The 21,108-nt window shown below is 36.1% G+C and overlaps 1 protein-coding gene across 2 annotated transcripts; it reads left to right on the top strand.

Moving 5' to 3' along the window:
• Positions 1-8,812: 8,812 nt before the first annotated feature.
• LOC103328178 (putative cyclic nucleotide-gated ion channel 8) lies at positions 8,813-14,826 on the top strand. Of its 2 annotated transcripts, none has more exons than XM_008230577.3 (8): positions 8,813-8,960; positions 9,859-9,987; positions 10,469-11,057; positions 11,271-11,480; positions 12,001-12,308; positions 12,891-13,002; positions 13,283-13,519; positions 13,921-14,826. In XM_008230577.3, the coding sequence occupies exons 2-8, from the start codon at positions 9,929-9,931 to the stop codon at positions 14,668-14,670; spliced, it is 2,265 nt and encodes a 754-aa protein (XP_008228799.2). In that variant the 5' UTR covers positions 8,813-8,960; positions 9,859-9,928; the 3' UTR covers positions 14,671-14,826. The 2 variants fall into 2 exon arrangements, with proteins under 2 accessions (XP_008228799.2, XP_016649572.2); XM_016794086.2 differs by having other exon boundaries at positions 8,835-8,960; positions 9,809-9,987.
• The last annotated feature ends 6,282 nt before the right edge of the window (positions 14,827-21,108 follow it).

The raw sequence follows: 21,108 nt of genomic DNA on the forward strand, positions 1-21,108 counted from the left end.
TTTTGATTGTGCCTTCCTTTTGGTTTTGTTTTTGTTTTTTAATGTTGTGACTGTAATTTAGGATTAGAAAATAGTGGGGATAGAGTGTGGAAGGGAGGGCCCCAAGGTGGAGGTCCTTTTGACTAAAGAAAAAGGCTTTGCAGAGAAAGTCATATCAAGCTGAAATTCAGAAAAGAAAACAAAAACAAAAACAAAAACAAAAAAATAAATTGGAGGGAAAGATGGGTTCCAGTTGGTTGGTGAATATAACTTAAAAAGGTTGGGTTCCACTTTTTAAATTCTATTTATCATTCTTTTTATTATTTAGTATTTACCATGAATGGTTGGTAAAATTTGAAGTAAAATACTTCCCTTCTTAGTATTATATAAGTAGGAATGTCAATAACAGTGTGATATGTGTGCAAAAGTTTTTTTATTTGCATTTTTGATGAATTATTTTTTAATATACGTCAAATAGTAATTCGAAAAAAACGAAATATTTACAGAAAATGAGACAAGCTGTATCTAAATTTTAACTTACTTTCGTGATTTAGTAGTAAAAAGGTAGGCATAATTACATACGTATTAGATTCGGATTTCTCATCCAATAATATTTTATTATGCAATTAAAGAATAAAAAACATCCGCCATGATAGCATAAGTTATGAATGATTATAGTTCATGCATCCACCTTTTCCATAATAAGTTCTTTTCTTTTTCGGTCAGTAATAAGTTCTCATACTCATTACTTGAGGGAATGTTTGCTGAACATGATTGTCTTACAGGCCATGGGGCACGTGTATACATTTACTTGGTTAGATTTACTGAGGGAATTTTAACGTTACTTTTTGTTTCCTTATTTGACTCGAGGTATAAATAGGTTCGCATGTTTGTGTGTACTGTTCACATGTGATTGAGATTCCAAATTTTCATCATTCTCATTTGTAAACTTAAATAATTTTTTTGTGCCACATTTGTTTTCTTGAAATGGAGAAGTCGTGAATCAAATAAGTTACAAATTAGAAAGAGATTGAATGAGTATGTAATCAATTACTTTTTAAAAAAATTCGGAAAGAATTCCCATAATTCGTGATTCATTAAATGTTACTCGACATGAAGGAAGTTGAAAATTAAAATAATAATAATTTCATGTATGTGTGGTCAAAGGATATGTTTGAACTTGCATTTAGTGTTAGTGGTCCAATATGTCACTATAGTGACCTTTTCATATCATTATAATTAGAGAAAATGTTTCAACTTATAAAAAAAACACTCCATTCACATTGACATATTGTACATATGAATTGTAATAGGGTTGCTTTTCTTTTTCTTTTTTTTTTTCTTTTTTCTTTTTAGGATAAACCAATTAATATTCACCAATGAGAAGTTCATGCATTGTTTACAGGAAATGTTCACATAGTCAGCTTTATTTGGACAATAAGAAGAGGGAAGAGATAAGGATTTTGACCATCATAAAATTACTAGTTCGTGTCAATAAATACATGTTTTATATGTCAAACTTTCTACACCGGGAAATTACAGCATTACTTGATAATTTAAAAGATTTTAGCGTCTTTATTCATCATCAATTAATTTTGAATTGAATACTCACATTTAATTTGATAATCACATCAGGTTACGCATGTGGTTGGTTTTTATAAAATATCGAGCTTGATTTAGACTGATTTGTTTGGGTGTAGTAGTGGTCCTTACAAGTCAGGCTTGCACTGTACATAATCATCACCTTAGGGTAAGTGACCAGTATGGGATGCCCTCACTTTAAAGGCTCAAGGCAAATTCGAGAAAGCCTACAAATTAAGAATGCCTTGCACGGGCAGAGTGAGGATATGCAGAGTGTGCTTTTTGTGCATGAAATGCAAAAAACAAAACAAAAAAAGAAAGAGAGGAAGAAAAAAGAAGAAAGAAATGAGGTTATGGGTGCAATGTTGCTATCGTGAAATGCTGTCTAGGGCACACAGTTTGCTTTTTGAGTGCTTAGCATATAGTGAGCACAAGAACATGGAACATGGAACATGGATATTGGGTGTGTGTGGGACCTGTCCACCAGATGGGAGGTGAGATTTTATAGTCACACTTCGATTTGTGTATATCCTTTTTCCATGGCACCGTCCCTCCATCAGTTATTTATTTTGTAATTATCTCATATTTTTTGTTGTGCTATATGTAAGTTTGTGTTGCAATTACGTGTTTTATTTAGGGGTGCGTTTGGTTTGGTTTGATTCGTTGTTGAGCTAAAACTGCATGTTGTTGTGATTAATTGTAAGTGGACAATATCTCTCAAATTAATATAGTAATAAGTAGAGTATAGTTCTAATAGGAATCAAGTTAATCTATTAAATATTAGAGTGATTTAATTCTAATTATATTTGAATTAAACAATAAGAGAATTATGATGATTAAAATCTAATTAAGTAAAATAAATTGAGATTAAGGAACTAATGTAAAAGATGAAACAAAGATGATAAAGCATTAGGGCACCGATTTCACCTAGCTAATCCCACCCAAATCCTTCTAGATTGTTAATCCTAATTACCTGACATGTTGATAATCATTTTCCCTTACCTCACCAATACTCTCTTCTGAGTTATATTAGTTGTATTCCTAACCATCAACCCACTCTATCCCTAGTTATGGATTTAGATAGCTAAGAACCCATTAAGATTTGTAAAAAACAATAAAGATTACATAAATCATAACCTAGTCTTCTGAGTCGGCTATGTAATTTATGGTACTTGTTACTAGAAGCTTTTTATTAGGAATCTCCTTTCGGTCTCAACCTAATTCTTCCAATCATGCAAGTGGCCAATTAATTGAAAGCATTAAGAACGGTAACAAACACTCAACATGTATAGATAAATAAAATTAACAATATCAAAGAATTTGAATATTCATAGCTAGGCTACATCGTAGCCTTAGTAAAAGAAATTAGTTCATGAAGGACTTATTGAGAATCATGATGGTTGATGAAGACATGGAAGGCACCAAATTCTCCAAGTAGAATGCCAAGGTTGCGCAAGCTTTCTTCGTATTTTCCTTTGGATATTTCGGCTATGAGTATGAATATGTAGGAATTTGATGATAGAGGATGGAGGATGATGGATTATGGATAATGGAGGGGATGGAGGATTTGATCAATGACTGAAACTCCCTATTTACAATACTCATAGAAATCCTACCTATCTAAGGTATAATTACAGTTATTATAAAAGTATGATTCCTTCTAATATATGGTCTTCTTTATTTCTCTTTGTTTGACTTGATAAGACTTGAACCATCTTGAACTAGGAAATTTGACAACATTCCTTGCAACAAAATGAATGACTTGGCTTTTTTTTTAATTAATCTCCAATCTTCATCTTCTTGCCCATTTTAGCACACTTTCTCCTATTTCCACAATTCCTTCACAAATCTCATAAAACCAATTAAAACAACGGATTTAATCCAAGGAAATTAACAAATAAATAAGGAGGCATAAAATATATATAAAATATAGGCTTATCACATGCCAAACCAAGAGCTTCGGTGGAAGGATTTGCGGAACCGACGCCAAACCACCATCCTAAAAAATCGACGCCCTCAGTTAATTGAAATGAACGGTTCAGTGTGGTTTGGTTTTGGTTTTCACACCGAGGTGAGGTAGCACACGAGACGACGAGGCTTTGTATTGAGGAATCATCATTTGGCCTTAAGCCCATAAGCTGAAGTGGGTAGCCCGAGGCCCGATGGCCTAAAGCCTAGCTCAGCTAGTTCTTTAGGTCCATTTGATCTAGCTTGTTCTCGAATTGGGTAGGACTTAGGCTTATAATTTGAAACCCTCTGCCCACCCGCGGACCGCCTAGGCCCGTTTAAGCCCGACCCGCCTAGGCCCTTTTAAGCCCGGCCTGTTTAGGCCCTTCTTTTTTTAAGACTTAATTGAAGCACTCATTAACCTCATTTTAGACTTAATCAAAATAATATAATATGTAGAATAACTTTAAAAACTTTATATTTTGTTTACACATGTTATGGATTAAGTTATAAAATACTTATAAAAATAAAAAAATAAAAGGTCGGCCAAGTCTAGGCCCATAGGAGGCCCAATTCAACCCAACCCAATTGGTAGGGCCTTGACATTTGAAACCTAGGTTCAGTCTGGCCCAAAAAATTTAGAAAACCAGTGAAGCCCGGCTCAAAGCCAAAAATTTTGAACCCTAAGGGCACACAAGGGTAGGGTTATGTAAGTGCTATCACTCATGATTTTTTTTTATAAAAATATTCTTGGACTTGAAAATGGTGAACTATATTGGTTTTACATAATTAACACAAAATAACTTTATCTCGTAGTAGTTTGGGGCTTAAAGTTCATTATGGAGGTAAAGGGATCGAACCCCCTTGGCTACAAATTTTTGGATATTTAAGTACTAATGCTAACCGATTTGGTTCAAGTGAATCAGCAGTTTGGTATTTCTCAAACTGTGAACTCGACCAAATTGGGCGATTTGGTTTGAATTTTAACCGAAAAAATAAAAATAACCATAAAAATTAAACTGATTGGTTTGGTAATCAAACATAAATTAATTAGACTGTCATTCTTAGATAAGGATTTTTTTTAAAACAAAAATAAATCACACAAGGGCTCTTCGAAGAAGACCTAAATTTCGAACATCATGCATATTTTTTACAAAAAATAAATAAAAGAAAATTACACAACCAAAATTGACTAGAGCACCAGCGACCATGGTGTAACATGTAGTTTTATATGCTCAATATAAATAAATAGTATAAAAAAAGAAAAAAAAAAAAAAAAGAAGGAAAATGTTTAGGTATTAAAGATGTCAAGATTGACCTAGCCTACTTTCAAGAGAAAATGTTTCATCCCACCGATTATATACAAGAGTGCTGCTATTTCCACTTCATGTCCTATTTTTTCACTTACTTTATCCTTAAAATTTTAAAGACAAATTTACCCTTTGTAAAATGACTTCTAAGAACTCAGGGAAAAAACCTTAACTCATTTATCCAGAATATTTTCAGAAACTACAAGGCAGAGAATAAAAATCTAAAAGATCCAAAAAAATCAAAATATTAGACTAAAACATTTATCCAGTCCGCCTAACACAACTTGATCCTCTCCATATCTCAATTGCTAATGATTAGCAAAGAGAATTTGCTTGAATTAATATTTAAAGGGTATTTTAGAAATAATAATGGGTGGAAAGATAAGATTGTGTTTTCTCAAATTTACATGATGCGTGGGAAGATAAGGTGAGTGGAGAAATAAGACACAAGGTGGAAATAGCAGCACTCAAATATAATCATGTTTGAATATCTTTCATCACATATGTAATTTTAAAAATCAACAAATTGCATTCCTGTGATCAATACTTTACAAATGTAAAATTGATCCCTGTTGTCCACTAATAATAGGTTAATGATTAGAACAATAACGACTATCACACTTAGGCCTCATCATTTGGCCCGCGGGCTTATGGGCCGATGGGGGCCCGCCCAGCCCATAGAAAAAAAGCCCGCCCTGGCCCATTATGGGCTTTGAGATGGCCATGTCCGTCTTGGGCAGGGTAGGCTTAGGCTTGGGTGTCTGAAGTCCGGCCCGGCCCATAGGCCTGGCCCGATGAAGCCCAAGGAAGTTCGGTCCGCCCACCCACAAAAGCCCGACCCGGCCCGCCCACACATATATATATATATATATAATTATGTATAAATAAGAGTTTAGGTTTAGGATTATATCACTTGAATCACATATATAATTTGTTTCATTTCATTTACTTTTCTTTACTCATTCTTAGTGTATAATTGGATGATTAGCACATTAATTTGTGTCAATTATTAATTCAACAATTATATATATATATATATAAGATGAACAACATATCACATCACTAAATATAATCATATCACGAAACATAATCGTACCACCAAATATAATCATGTTTTTCTTGAACACATCACCAAATATTTGCATATTTATTCATACTATCCTTTAAAACAATATTTTTTTGATACTTATTATTTTTTAAAATTATTTCTTAAAACGTATTATGATCTAATTATGTAATAACCTAAAAAATAATACTTGGTTTTATTATTTTTGTGAAAAATCTTATAAGTTGTGTGACTTTATTGGGTGTTTTATGAATTTAGTTTGATGTGAAAATATTGGAATTAAGTGAGTTTAATCTCAAATTTGGACTAAAATGCCCTTATGATTAAGTTTATGATTTTTTTTAATGAAGTAGGGCCCATTTAGGCCCGGCCTGATGGGCTTTCTCAAGCCCGACTCATGGATTGGGCTTGGGCTTTGAATTTTCTAAAAAAACCCAGCCCGATATTTTCTCTCCTCTTTAAAGCCCAGCTCGGCCAGGCCCAAGCCCATTAAATTTGGGTTGGGCTAGCCCGGCCCGGCCCAATGACGAGCCCTAATCACACTTATTTAATTTAGACATTGTAGAGACAATTATGTATACCAACATTGCATGACGTTTCAGGGGGGAAAAAGTTGTCCTAATCATGTATCCATAATTCTTATGCGGATAAATGAGATGTTTTAATTTAAGTCCACCCATATAGCTAGGGCCATACATGGCAGAAGTAGGCATTCTAACTGTTAATGCTAAAAAATGGTTGGATATTTTTGGGCCCAACTAAGTGATGATGTTGCCTTCGGCTTTGTGCGCTCTTCGACAGAATGGATAAGCTGTGAAACAAAGAAAGAGCAGTGAGGCTATAGGCATTAGTGTGATACCGGCCGAAGGCTCTCCGATGCTTAAGTTAGTATCAAGTATGGAGTGAATAGTGATTTGGACAGAATAATGGCTACGTAGGGGAAGGTCGCAATTACCTTGTTTTGGGGACTTGTGCCCTTTTTTTTTATACATCTTGGGAGATGTGCATCCTAAATGAGATTTCGATGTGGGACTATAGGCATTGCCTGAGGGGGTGCCCCGTGTCATCGTGAGAAATTCCTTATAAGCATGGTTTTTAGCCATGATCAGGATGTCGAACACTCACAACCTGTCAATGGTACTTTGTGGGATGTAACAGGTTGTCTAAATTTAGTAGGCCCTTTGTGGGTCCCCAATTCCACGTGTCATTCTCTGATTAGCCAGTCAGATATGGTATAAACACTAACAAAAGAAAAAACATATTTAGTACTAAGATAGCATATATTATAAAAATAAAAGAAAACAAGATTACATTGTTAAATTCAAACGCACAAGGAGGCCTAGCCAGGATATGGGCGTTCTTTCTCAAGTTGAAGACAACGATTATTCAAAAATAAAAAATATGTGGTGTCTTACTGCCTTAAGATTTATATTGGAAGAGCTCAAAGGAGACATGATATATTGGTAATAAAAAAAATTGGGTAAGTTTTGCTTCGTTGTACCGGAATTTATGAGAGGTCTCATTATTAAGTACTTAGACCCTTATACATCCTATCTTTATAAAAAAATGGATGCTTATTTTGTTTAGGAAATATGTCGGCATCTTCTTGTCTTCTTTTCAAAGATGGATTATCATGGTGACATGAGTAATTCACATGATGTTGTCTGGTACAAACTACAATTCAAAGTCAAAGTTAGTGTATTATAAATGTATGTTTTTATGGGTGCTGCAATTATTAGGTTTCAAAATATGGAATGAGCTGAATGTGTATCAAGTTTATTCTTATTTTTAGGCAGTATATTTCAAGTGCTAATCAGTTAGTAAGTTAATATAACGTTGTTTCTCTTTTTTTGGCTGGTCAGGCCGTTTGAAGGAGTTTTACTACTTCGAGATCAAGGTTTGTTTTTTTGGGTAAAATGGTTAGTGAATTGTTAAGTAATTTCTTTGGCATAAGTTATTATGGTATTAGAAGGTGTTCTCTTTGTTTTACACTTTATATTATTTGATATATTTTATATTTTGGTGTTTAATTGACAACACCAAAAAAAAAGAAAAAAAAAAGAGAAAAATGGGTAAACCGGTGAAACACAACACGACACTATACGATATTGAAATTTGCGAAAAGAGTTGTGTTATATATTTGGGTATGATAGCATCTCCAGGAGAGTCTCCAAATTTTAGCCAAATTCTAGCTAAAATAGCTAGAAAACTATTATAACAAACCACTTAAAAGGTGTTTCCTCTAGCAATGTTCTCTATTTTGGCTAATCCAAAATATTTGATTATTATTTTCTCTTTCTCTTTCTCCCTCTTTCTCTTACAAATCCAATATATTATAAAAAAATAAATAAAAAAGTAGAAACCCAACCCCACCAACCTCCCAAATGTATCTATTTCTCTCTCTCTCTCTCTCTCTCTCTCTCTCTCTCTCTCCTCCATGCTAAATGTAGAGAGCCAAAAATTGGTTATTCAAAATAGAGAGCCAAGTATGCAGTTTATTATAGGAGGATTTTCCTTCTTTTTAGCTAAAATTGCTAGGAATGAGAGGATAGAGGGTCTGTTGGAATGCTTTAAGTTAATGAATTAGTTTTGGATTAAGCATAATCTGGCACACCACACACACAACACAATAAAACACAATACGTTGCAAGTCTACATCTTACTTTATATTGATTTGACGAGAGAGGCAATGCATTTGCCTTTAATGGAATTGTATTTTTTTTTTTTTTTTACACAAACAATATTGACGAAGGGAGGAATTAAATATAGGACGTCATGTGTGGAAGTAAATATTTTTAATCACTTGAGCTATAAATCCTTTGCAAATTTTAAAATAGAAAACGAAGGTAGCAAAGTTACCAGCCCAAGTCGACCAGGCTCTATGTTTGCATGACCGGTATAACGGTCTGGCTCCCCTCCCACCCTCCTCATTGTCCTCAATACCAGCCTTCCTTATGATCCGCTTTTCTCTCTCTAAATCAGCCACCTTCTTTCTCCTCCTCAAACCCTAATCTTTTCAATATCTTCCAAAAAATTCATTAATTATTATTAGAGAATCAAAGCTGAATACTTTCAATGTAAGTTCATCCTTTCATTATATTTTGTTTCTTATTTTCTTCTTGATTCTGTTTTCAAATATTAAATTATATGTGAGATGATAGATCATGATGCAATCCTTAACAATGCCAAATACTTGGATCATTGGTAGGAAATGAGAAGAAAAAAAAATCCAGATAATTAATAGTGAGATTACATTTAGTCTAAATTTTGTTTTCACATTCTCCTACACAACTTAGAAACATGGAAATTAGCAGGAATTCAAAAATGATGTGGGACTTCATGCATTACTTATTGGGTTAAGGCATTTGGAGCTGAGAATGATAAATGCACCAGAAACTAACATAAAGGAATGTTTTGAGAATCAATACAACAGTTTGCCCAAGTTTCTATCGAAATTAGATTAACTCAGAGAACCTCAATAACATGGAATTTCCCATTTTTGGGGCCTAGTTGGGTTTGGTTTTGGCTGCTTCATTCCAAGCCCTCAGGGCTCATGATTGCCTTAACAACCCCCCTGTTTTTTGTGTTTTCTTTTTTTTACTTGGGCAAGTGAAAATGTTACAAGGAAAAGGAAAAAGGGGAAATAAAGTTTTAATACAACCAATTACACAATTAATTTAGACACTTAAAAATCACGTGAAAGAAGAAGTCTCAAGCTTTATGTTATGGCACACATTATGGCACACAGCATGGAAGGATATTGAAGCATGAGTGAATGACTACCATGTTGTTATCTTAAGATCATAGATGAGTAACTGCATTCTATTTTGTTTATCTTCTCTCTCTCTCTCTCTGTGGACAATATGAAGCTCAGAGACTTGAGTGCATTTTTTATATTTTCTGTTTTTCAATGTATCCATGGCAGCATCACATCTGTTTACTTTGATGGAATAATGTGTGCTTTATGCCACTCAGTGACTTGACTTGGGACTTGCCCGTGAATTCTCACATTCTAGCCTCGTATCTATGTAACCGATTGCAAAAAATGTTTGATTGTGGTTACAAGTCACAATACATTGGTGGCCAGAAAGAGAAATTTGTCAGGTATGTAATGTACATTGTATCTGTTACTCCTTGCATTTTGCTTTCCATATTTTCCTTTTTTTTTCCTTCTGAAAACTGATTGTCAACAAATAGGCCTTATCTGAGACTTTGGGTCGACTAAAAAACTCAAAAGCTTTGCTTAATGAAACCATATTTACGTAATGTAAAACACTAGATTTCGCCACTTTTGAGCTTGGAATTGACAAATTTTCTAGTAGTTTGCAGCTGATATCCTTAAAATGTTTTCTTTTTTCCAACAGATGCATTGATTAGTGTTCTTTGTTTCCCATAAGATACATCTTTCTAGAGGTCGTGATGGGTGGTTATGGTAATCCCTGAAAACATACAAGTATACAATTAGGACACTAACCTGTGTCATACATATATCATATCTCAAATAGAAAAATCGATATGGATTCTTGTTATTACAATGATGTATTGTTATTCTCTATTATGACTTGGCATATGTTGGTACCTGTAGATTGGATGACTTGGACTCTACAATGTCGATGAGTGCTGATACCAGTAAAATGAAGAAATCTGTATTTCATATTGAGGCATTACCTTTTACTGGGAGAAACAGAAAGGCAACATCATCAAAATCATTGAAGTATGGAATTCAGAGGGGATCAGACGGACTAAAGACATTTGGTAGAACATTAAGAACTGGGGTCACCCGTGCAGTGTTCCCGGAAGATCTTAAAGTGTCTGATAGAAAGATATTTGACCCGCAAGACAAGTCCCTTCTGTTATGGAACAGGCTTTTTGTCATATCATGTATCTTTGCAATATCCATTGATCCTTTGTTCTTTTACCTTCCAATCTTCGATGAGAAACAAGATTGCCTCACTATTGATAGAAACTTAGCAGCCACAACTATAACTGTGCGGTCATTAGTAGATGCTTTCTACCTTATTCGCATGACTTTACAGTTTCGCACAGCTTATATTGCCCCATCATCTCGGGTTTTCGGAAGAGGTGAACTTGTGATAGATTCTTCACAGATAGCAAAGCGATATCTACACCGCTATTTCTTTGTCGACTTTGTTTCCGTGCTACCCTTACCACAGGTCTGAAAAATCATGTTTAATTTCTCTTAATCCGCATGCATTTATGAATATTTGTTATTGTTCTTGACACACTGACTTTGCTGCATATTGTACTTTAGTATCAACTTTAGGACTCCAATGGCTTAATACATTATACTGTAAGCTAATTTGGATGGCAATAAACTCTGGAATAGAAAAAGATGGTTCTCTTATCATGTTTGTTCATTATTACAGATTGTGGTTTGGAGATTCTTGCATGGAACAGGGTCAGAGGTATTGGCTACGAAACAGGCATTGCTATTTATTGTCTGGTTTCAATTATTACCAAGATTTATCCGCTTACTAGCTTTAAATTCAGACCTTAAAAAGAGTGCAGGCTCTTTCGCCGAAAGTGCTTGGGCCGGGGCTGCATACTATTTGCTCTGGTTTTTGCTGGCTGCTCAAGTAAGTATTACTCTCATGTTATATAAGCGTGCTGTTTTACTTCATATTTCATCTCCTTCGAGGTTTGCTGTATAGCTCTCTCCTTGCTTTTTGTGGAGTTTATTAGCTTGATATCCATTGTTGGCTTGGGATCCGTGGTTGTCTAACATGGTATCAAATCCTTGTTTTTAAGAGGTCTGAGTTCAAAACCACCAATTCCCATTCCTCACTTATTTGTTTGTTTGCAAGGTGCATGGTGAGCTGCACTTACACATGATTAAGTTTGTGGCTTGATATATATTGTTGGCTCATTTCCTGAAAACTTAAGACATTGGGTTTAGTGGCTGTCTAACAGGCAAGTACAAGTATATAGTGGAATGACCTGACTGAATCTTCATCACAAGCTTAAGTTTTTATTATGGTTTAAGCCATTACTTCTCATACATTTTTATTTTCTGAATACTAGTAGCTCAAGTATCTTGTAGGGTGTCTTAACCAATTTATTGAAATTTTTCGACCATTGTTCGATAAAATTTTACAGGTCACTGGGGCTGCCTGGTACTTGTTGGCTGTAGAGCGCTATGACACATGCTGGCGGGAGGCTTGTATTGAAAGTAAAAAATGTAGGATAAACTACTTGTACTGTGGCATTTCTGAAAATATCCCAGGATACAAAGAATGGTCGGATATCAGAGTGGAAGTTCTTAATAAGAGTTGCACCGCTGAAGGTGACAATCTGCCATTTAAATTTGGGATCTTTACAGAGGCGATAAGTTCAAAGGTCATTGCATCCACAGAATTTTTCTCCAAATTTTTATTCTGTTTGTGGTGGGGACTGAAAAATTTAAGGTATGATACTCATTTATCAATATTTTTTTAAAATAATTATCTCTGATATATGTATACTATAGCTGATGCTCTAATACCAAGGAAAAAGTGAATAATTACACCATTCTTTTTATTTATACTTTTTTTTCCCTGCTGAGATTAGTTCAACTTCATTTTCCCATTGCAAGCCTCCTTGTTGTTACTGCCTGTGGTGATGATACCCCAGACTACAGATGAGTCTCCATATGGTCTTGTTACTTCACCTGTGCCTCATCTGTATGCATACCTTATAAAAATACGCAACATCTCTGCAGAAGAAAGTTAGTGCAGAGAAGGAAGAGTTTGTGTAGTCAGGATTTCTTCCTAGTGTGTTTAGATAAGCTTCAATTCTGTTGCATATTGACGTCATCATATGCTTTGACTGTTGTTCTGTGACATCTGAAACTAATGCATCCTTCATATGCAATGCTTATCAACTTTTAAGCCATCTTCTTTGCATTCAAAGTTCAGTGAATATTTTGTATTGTTAAAGTGCGCAACATGTTTTGATTTCGGTTCTCAAATCTGATTAATTTCAGCACATTGTTATTTCACTTTCTGCAGTACACTTGGCCAGGGGCTTGAAACCAGTACCTTTGCTTTAGAGATTCTATTTTCCATAGGGATAGGCATTTTTGGCCTCATCCTCTTTGCACTTCTGATTGGAAATATACAGGTGAGGCATAAATTGATCTTATGGATGCTTCATATACGTCCTTTATTTTGGAAATGTTGGTTGAAGATGAGGATGCTCATAGAGAGCCTTTGCTTTCATGATGGGAAGTGTTGGTTATTGTTGATCCGAATCATTATTATGACGTTCCACCAATTAGATTCACCAGAAACTATTTTTATGGAAAGACCATAATTCTGCAAACTTGTTTCCGCTTTCTACTTTGCATGTGGTTTCTAACTTTAATCCATGGAAAACTGATACATTTAATAAATTTCACCAGACCTACCTTCAGTCTCTCACGATTCGTCTCGAGGAGATGAGGATTAAAAAGCGTGACTCTGAGCAGTGGATGCACCATCGCTGGCTTCCACAAGATCTTAGGGAAAGAGTTCGACGCTACGATCAATACAAGTGGTTGGAGACTCGAGGTGTAGATGAGGAGAGCATTGTCCGGAGTCTTCCAAAAGATCTCAGAAGGGACATTAAACGGCATCTCTGCTTGAATTTGGTTAGAAGGGTAAGTATCCACACTTATGTCAATGTTCATTCTTTTTCATTAATGTTGTTATGTTATTGCAGATATATGTTTACAAAGGCTATGTTTTAACTGATCAACAGTCTTAAGCTATACCCGTTTTTTTCCTTATCAATCTTATGCATGGAATGCACACATACATATCAATGCGCTTTGGTGGACTGCTAATTAGATGGTTCAAAATGGTCAAGTTAAATTAAGGAAGCATGCTACCTTCTTGGCCATGGGGTTTAAGTTCATACAGAATTTTTCTGTTTTTCTGTAAATTTGCAGACTTCCCTTCGTATGATCTTTATAATTCTTCCATGTCGTCTTCTCATATTTGCGCTTCTGTATTGTGATGACAGTTAAACTTCACACGGTCCTGACTCATTTATATGCAGGTGCCTCTTTTTGCCAATATGGATGAGCGGTTGCTTGATGCCATTTGTGAGCGTCTAAAACCAAGTTTATGCACAGAGAATACCTATATTGTGCGGGAAGGGGACCCAGTTGGTGAGATGTTATTCATCATTCGTGGTCGCCTAGAAAGTGTGACGACCGATGGTGGTCGGAGTGGATTTTTCAACAGTGGTGTGCTAAAAGAAGGAGACTTTTGTGGAGAAGAGCTCCTAACATGGGCATTGGATCCTAAAGCTAGTTCTAACTTACCATCATCTACTCGAACCGTGAAGGCTATAACTGAGGTTGAGGCTTTTGCCTTAGAAGCAGAGGAGTTGAAATTTGTTGCCAGCCAGTTTAGGCATCTTCATAGCAGACAGGTTCAGTACACCTTCCGTTTCTACTCCCAGCAGTGGAGGACTTGGGCAGCCTGCTTCATCCAAGCTGCTTGGCGCCACTACAGAAGAAAATTGGCAGAAAAACTGCGTAAGGAGGAGGAAGAAGGCTTTGACTACAGCGAAGGAGATGATGATAATGATGATGATGATTATCAAGGCGGTTCGATCACAAGCAAGCTTCGTGCCACCTTCTTTGCATCCCGCTTTGCAGCAAAAGCGCTTCGCAGTCATAGGCGTCGCAGTGCAGGTAGCACAGGTAGCACAGGTAGCATGAGTAGCATGGGTAGCACGGAGCTGATGAAGCTGCAGAAGCCCCCTGAACCTGACTTCTCAGCTTATGACGATAAGAATTGATGTCCAAAATCCAAGAGCTGTATAAAATGTATGATTTTTGGTGGCAGTTTATTATAAGTTCATAGGCTTGATGTGTCATCAAATCAAATGGATGCCAACATTATGTGTCATCAAATAAAAATCAAGAAAAAGAACTCTTCTTTCAAAAGTTAAAAACCAACTGTTTCTGCATATGGAGAAAGCACTTTATATGCTCATCTCAATCCATCTCAACTCAAATCTCGGACACGATGGTCTTTCCCAATACAGAAATGGTTAGTTTTCTACTTCAGAAACAAATGAGTTATTTTGCATACCGGTTTTCATTTTGGGTCATTTCACCATAAAAATGCTTTAAAAAAACATCATGCCTTGATTACATCTGCGTATTATCAGACTCGACTGAGTATCCCAGATCCATTGGAACACTGGCATTCATCTCTTTCAGCTGATCAATTACGCCGAGCGGAAGATACTTCCAACTCAACATGTTCTTCCCACCAAGTAGCGCTCTGCAATATTAGATCACATCCCATCCAATTAGATTTTCAAGTTATTGTTCTTCCTTTCATAATATGTTTTTGCATTACGTTACAATCAATACACATTTTGGGTTTTGGATTTAAATTCTCAATGCTGGGGTAGTTTTGAGTTGGTAGCATTGCTAAAGGAATTTTTTCTTTCCTAGAAACTTCAAAATCTTAAACATATTCGTATCTTTTGTACACAATTTCAGAAAAGCAGATTGCAGAAGTAATGCATTGCCAAAATTCGGGAGAAACAGAGCCAACATTAGTCTTAAACCACACACCACAGATCCAGGAATGCAAATGGGAGCACATATTCAATAGATCACAGATAACCAGTGTTAGCACAATCAATTTCTAGAGCTGTAAATTTCAAGTTCATAGTATCGAAATGGCTGAATTTGAATGCAAATAAATTTGTTGAAACATATAGATAAGTACATGTACATGCATTCAAATCTTTCTCCATTTGTTGAAACATATAGAACAGCCAAGGCCGGTTGTACGTTGGCATCAATGAAGTCATCTGACGACTCCTTTTACATGTTTAGGAAGTTGAGAAAATCGTGTCTCATGCATTCAGATTGCTATGCTTGTAGACTGAAACTCCGGACTTGGGATCAAGACCTGAAGCTGAAGAGCCTTTTTCAGCGCATTGGATTCTTTTGTTATTATTCAACGGGAATTTTGGAAGCGTTTGAAAAGTTGATAAGCTGAAGAGGCAGTAGCAGTTTTCGGTAATGAAGAGAGGGAATGGCGGACCAGGAATATTTACAGGGGTGGGCTAATTTTTTTCTTCTTTGAGATCAATTATAAGCCCTATTTTATATAGAGTGGTGATTTCCCCACTCTTTTTTCTCCTATTTTATCTATTTACACTCCTTTTTTAGACCCCACTCCTTTTTCTCTTATTTTATCCATTTACACTCCTTTTTTATAACTAAAAAAGGAGTGTAAGTGGATAAAATAAGAGTGGGGAAATCATTGCCCTTTATATATATATATCAAAAGCAATTATAAGCAATATTTCCTTCACTAGCCTCTCCGCAAGCGTGAGAGTTTTTTTTTAATAAAATGTTTAAATTTATTTTAGAATTAAAAATAATAATGGGTCGTTGTGTTCTATAAAAATATGACCTATTATCTAATTTTGTTTTAATATGAAAAAAAATGTGAATTTACCATATTATCCTCATTTAATTCTTAATATTTGAATTAACCAATGGCATTTTCTAGTATTTTGAATGTTTCACCATTCTTTGTCTTTTGCTTTATATAAAATATATATTTTTTAAAATAATGGGTAGTAGTGTTCCATAAAAATAGGACCTATTATCTAATTTTATTTTAATATAAAAAAATTATGAATTTACCATATTATCCTCATTTAATTAATAATTTTGATTCTTAATATTTGAATTAACCAATGACATTTTCTGGTAGTTTGAATGTTTCATCATTCTATACTTTTTGCTTTATATATATATATGAAAATGGCATACTTTCTGACTAATTCAGTATATTTCCCCTAGATTAAAAACTATTTTAAGAATTCATTAAAAGAAAAATATTATTTTCAGAGAGACATCTGAACAAAGAAACCTACAACAAAAAAATAAAACTCAAAAAAACCAAAATTCAGAGGCTTAAACGAAGAACAATTTGAAGCTCGAGGACTTTGGGTCAGCAGAGTAGTTTAGTTAGGAGAGTCCATATTTCAATATTTCCAAAAGAAGCAACATCAATAAATTCAAAAAAAAACAAAATCAGAGAGATATATAAACATTATTAGAGTCAAATCAAAAGCTGAATAAAACAAAGAAGAGAGAGAGAAAAAAAAAATTAGTAATTGAAGTATTTGGCTGTAGATATGAGTTATTTTCTAGAAAAAATGGTGGGCTATTATTTAATTTTTGGGTAAATTACTCAAATGGTCCTCAAATTTATACCCGATTTGCATTTTGGTCCCTCAATTAAATTATTAGTTCAAATGATACATAAACTATATTTTAATCGTCTATTTGATCCAACCGTTAGGTTCTGTCAATGTTGCCGTCAAATATGAGGGCAAATTGATCATTTCGTACGTTAAAAATAAAAAAATACTGAAAAATAAAATAAAAACTCTCTCTCTCTCTCCATCCCCCATGGCCACCACCCTCAAGCTCCAACCCCCAAACCCATCCCACAACCACTCTCCACCCAAACCCATCCAACAACTACCCTCCAACCCAGGCCCCATCAACCCATAACCCCAGCTCCCCCTCCCCCTTGATTTCCCTTTGTCATTGAGAGACAACCACCCACCGCTCTTTTCTTTTTTACCTCTGCCCCATCCTCCTCTTTTCTTTCTCACTCTCTCTCTCTGTTACCCGCAACCCAAACCTCATCCAACCATCCCCGACCCACTCTATGCCATTCTCTCTCTCTCTCTCTCTCTCTCTCTCTCTCTCTCTCTCTCTCTTTTAGAATCTTAGTCAAATCTCATTTTTCCCAAGGTAGGGAAGATGAACAGGATTAGAAGCTTAACAGATTCAGTTCTTGAAGATGTGGGCCCAGAAAGAATAACTCCCAAGTGACAAATTGTCAAGGTGGAGACAATTTAGGTTGAGGCTGTGGAGGCCTCTGCAGCCACCAACAATACCATTTAGAATCTGGATATCTGGAGAAAATGTCGGCATATACAATTTCAATTGCCATTCTTTTTATAATTTTCAGAGGGTGGTGGTCATGGGGTGTCTGTGGGGGATGGGGGAGAAGAAATCCAAGGGAGGGGATTTGGGTCTCATGATTTTTTTTCTCTTTTTTTTCAATTATTTTCAAATTTTGTATTTATTTTAACCCTATTTTATTTGTTAATTATGAAAAGTCGTATTTACCCTAAAATTTGGTTAAATTTAATAGAAAATTAGACGGTAGGACTAATGGAACGATTAATATATAGTTTATGTACCATTTGAACTAATAATTTAATTGAGAGACCAAAATGTAATTCGAGTACAAATTTGAGGACCATTTGAGTAATTTACCCTTAATTTTTCTGGATTAAGCTTACACAACTAAGCCTAATTTGTCTCTCTCCAAAGTCAACCAAGCATGGATCCGTCCTTAGAGAGAAGTGTGGGAGAGAACAAGAGGGTGGTGAGTTGCACAATGTGAAGAGAGAATGGAAGGTGATGATGAGAAGGCCATAGTGGCATGGCCATCTCTGTGTTTTGTGGTTGATTTGGTTTTGCCATGAGCAAGAAGAGGAGGGAAAAGAAGCCGAAATGGACTAGATGATGATGATAAGGAATTTATGGACTTTGTTCTGCTGTTGGGTCCTCAAACTTTGAGACAATTTAACTTCGACACTTTTGACAATTAATTAACTGGTTTTATTCACCTGTTCTTCATAAATAAATAAAAAATTGTTGTAACTTAAGACTTTTGTTTTAGGAACCTCGAGGGTACAAGGGAACTTTATGAATCACTAAACGGAAAAGAACGGGAAGACATAATGCCTAACCCCGGTTACAAGCATCAATTAGAAGAGAATCATGATTAATATTGGTGTAGCTTAAGACTTACAAAAGGCAGAGAATGGTAAAACATTCAAAATATTATAAAATGTCATTAGTTAATGCAAACATGGATTATTGACCCAAATGGTCTCTCAATTATTGCTCGAATTTCATTTTGGTCCACAAACTAAAATTTTCATTTCAATAGTCCTTCAACTCTCAATTTAATATCAAAATGGTCATACCGTCAAAGTCTGTCAATTATTCCGTGAAATCGAGGGGCAAAATTATCAAAGTCTGTCAATTATTCCTTGAAATCGAGGGGCAAAATCGTCAAAGTTTGTCTATCCCTGCAACTTAACCAATTCCTCTCTTTGTCAATTATTCTATTGAACACTATTACTTGTCCACCATAGAATGTGGTCATTTGTGCCTTTTGAGGCTCTCATGGGGAAGATTTCTTCACACTGACACATGATGAACAAGCCATAATGAGCCTAAGAAATACTTCACATATAAGTTATAACGGACCTAGCTATATATAACTTCCTACTTGTCCATGTGCAATAAACTGAACAAAATCATTTGCTGCAACAATGCCTTTAAATTTACAGAAATTGGATCTATGGAACCTCTTCTATGGGAACAAAGGAGCCAAAACCAGCTTGTTGAGGGAACAAATCCATGGATTTAAAGTCTCTAAGAGTTGTTGGCACATTCCTTGAATTTTCCAGAAATGGAAAGAAATTCATGGGTGGAGCATTTTGACGAAACATCTGAGGTGTCCCTGTCCATGTAGCAGCCTCAGCTCAATGAATCAAATACTATCTTAGGAACAAAATAAGAAAAATTCTAAAACCCTTTGGTACATAGCTACTGGAAACATAAATTTTAAGGGCAGATTAGAGGTGGGTATTCTAAGTTCGATTTTGGGTTTTTGCAATTTTGGAGTTGGAACTTCAATTGTGCTTGTGATCGGGTATTACCTCTTCATCTACTTCCAGCCAACTGATGTCATGGTCGACTCCATCTTCCTTTCTTGTTCTCCAATTTCCTTCCTATTCATTGTTAATTCTGCTTTTGTGATGGTATCTATCTAGCTGGGAGAGGAGGTAGTAGGTGTCTTGAGAAATTTTTGGTGGGAGAGGAGGCTTGTGGAAGGAAAGAGAGAGACAGAGTGTAACACCCCGACCCCGTTTATTTTCCTATTTAATCTAATTTAGGGAAAATATTTAATTATTCCTGGGTTAAGGGTGATTTTGGTCACTTTCTTATCCGGGAAGATTTTGGGACCGTGAGTGGTGTGGTTGCGTAGGTGGTACTGAGACGAAACCGTAGACAAAGCGGTAGGCCTGAATCGGAGATTTAACGAAGTTTTGGCGATCAAAACTTGTTCGGTGGCAGAACCGTAATTATTTCGAAGTAAGTTGGGGTAAAAATCTGATTTTTCACATTTACCCTCACTTTCTCTCTCTTCCTCCCGCGTCTTCTTCTTCTCCTTGCGATTTTCTCCTTCCCGTCACTGTTCACCGATCGGAAAACCACCACACAGCCGCCACCTCCGACCACCCCGTCCGACGAGACCGGTCCGTTCGAACCGCAGCTTCTCCCTCTCTCTTCCCGGCCAAGACACGAAACCCTCGGGACTCGCGGAAAATGCAGAATCGTGGCGGGCGATCGGAACTTCCAGCCGCTCGATCTCTCACCTCCAGCCACCATTTCAGACCGGCAAGGTGAGGTTTCTTCTCCTTCTTACGTGTTCTAGCTGATTTTGGGTTAGGATTAGATCGAATTTGAAGTTTGGAATCGAATTGGATATCTAGGTTTTGGCCGGATTTCAATTTGAAATTCCGGCCACTTGCCGTCCGAATTGGACGTTGCCGTAGTTGAAAAAGTTGCTCCATTCTTCGAGTAGTATCTAGGATTGGAAGGGTGAGCGTTGGTTTGGAGATTTTTCCGTCGCCGGAAATCTCTCTACACACCCGCGCACTGCCGGCGCGTGTGGCGGCGCGTGGGCAAGGTGGGTGAAGTTGTTTTTCGTCCTGTTGAGATCCTTAGGCTGTCACGAGTGCGTAGGATTTCGCGGATCTCAATTTGGATATCGTTTGATTATCGAACGGATTTCGCATATTGTGCGTTATTCGGGTTCGATAAGTTCTGACCGTTGGATCGTTTCCAAATTGAAGTATGTTGATTTAGGTACTCTTAGAAACCTATAGGAATTCGCGGATCGTGAATTGGAGCCCCGGATGTTCCGATTCAAGAATGCGAAGTTTAGGGAAAACGCGATCACCGTGCGATTGGGAAGCGAATTCCAATCTGTAACCGAACCTTAGGATATTCCTTTGGATGTGAGCGCACCGGGAACTTGGGGATTTAAGTATTTTCTTTCGTGAATTTCCGTTTTGGAAGTACGTACTGTTAATCAA

This window comes from Prunus mume, linkage group LG4 (assembly GCF_029339155.1).
Source record: "Prunus mume cultivar Tortuosa linkage group LG4, ASM2933915v1, whole genome shotgun sequence".
Classification (NCBI taxonomy): domain Eukaryota; kingdom Viridiplantae; phylum Streptophyta; class Magnoliopsida; order Rosales; family Rosaceae; genus Prunus; species Prunus mume.

Excerpts from the sequence above, each read along its gene's own strand:
- LOC103328178 (XM_016794086.2), top strand. The coding sequence starts at position 9,848 with ATGCCACTCAGTGACTTGACTTGGGACTTGCCCGTGAATTCTCACATT. Across the intron at positions 9,988-10,468 it reads CAGAAAGAGAAATTTGTCAG|ATTGGATGACTTGGACTCTA; the intron begins GTATGTAATGTA and ends TGGTACCTGTAG. Across the intron at positions 13,003-13,282 it reads TTCTGATTGGAAATATACAG|ACCTACCTTCAGTCTCTCAC; the intron begins GTGAGGCATAAA and ends AAATTTCACCAG.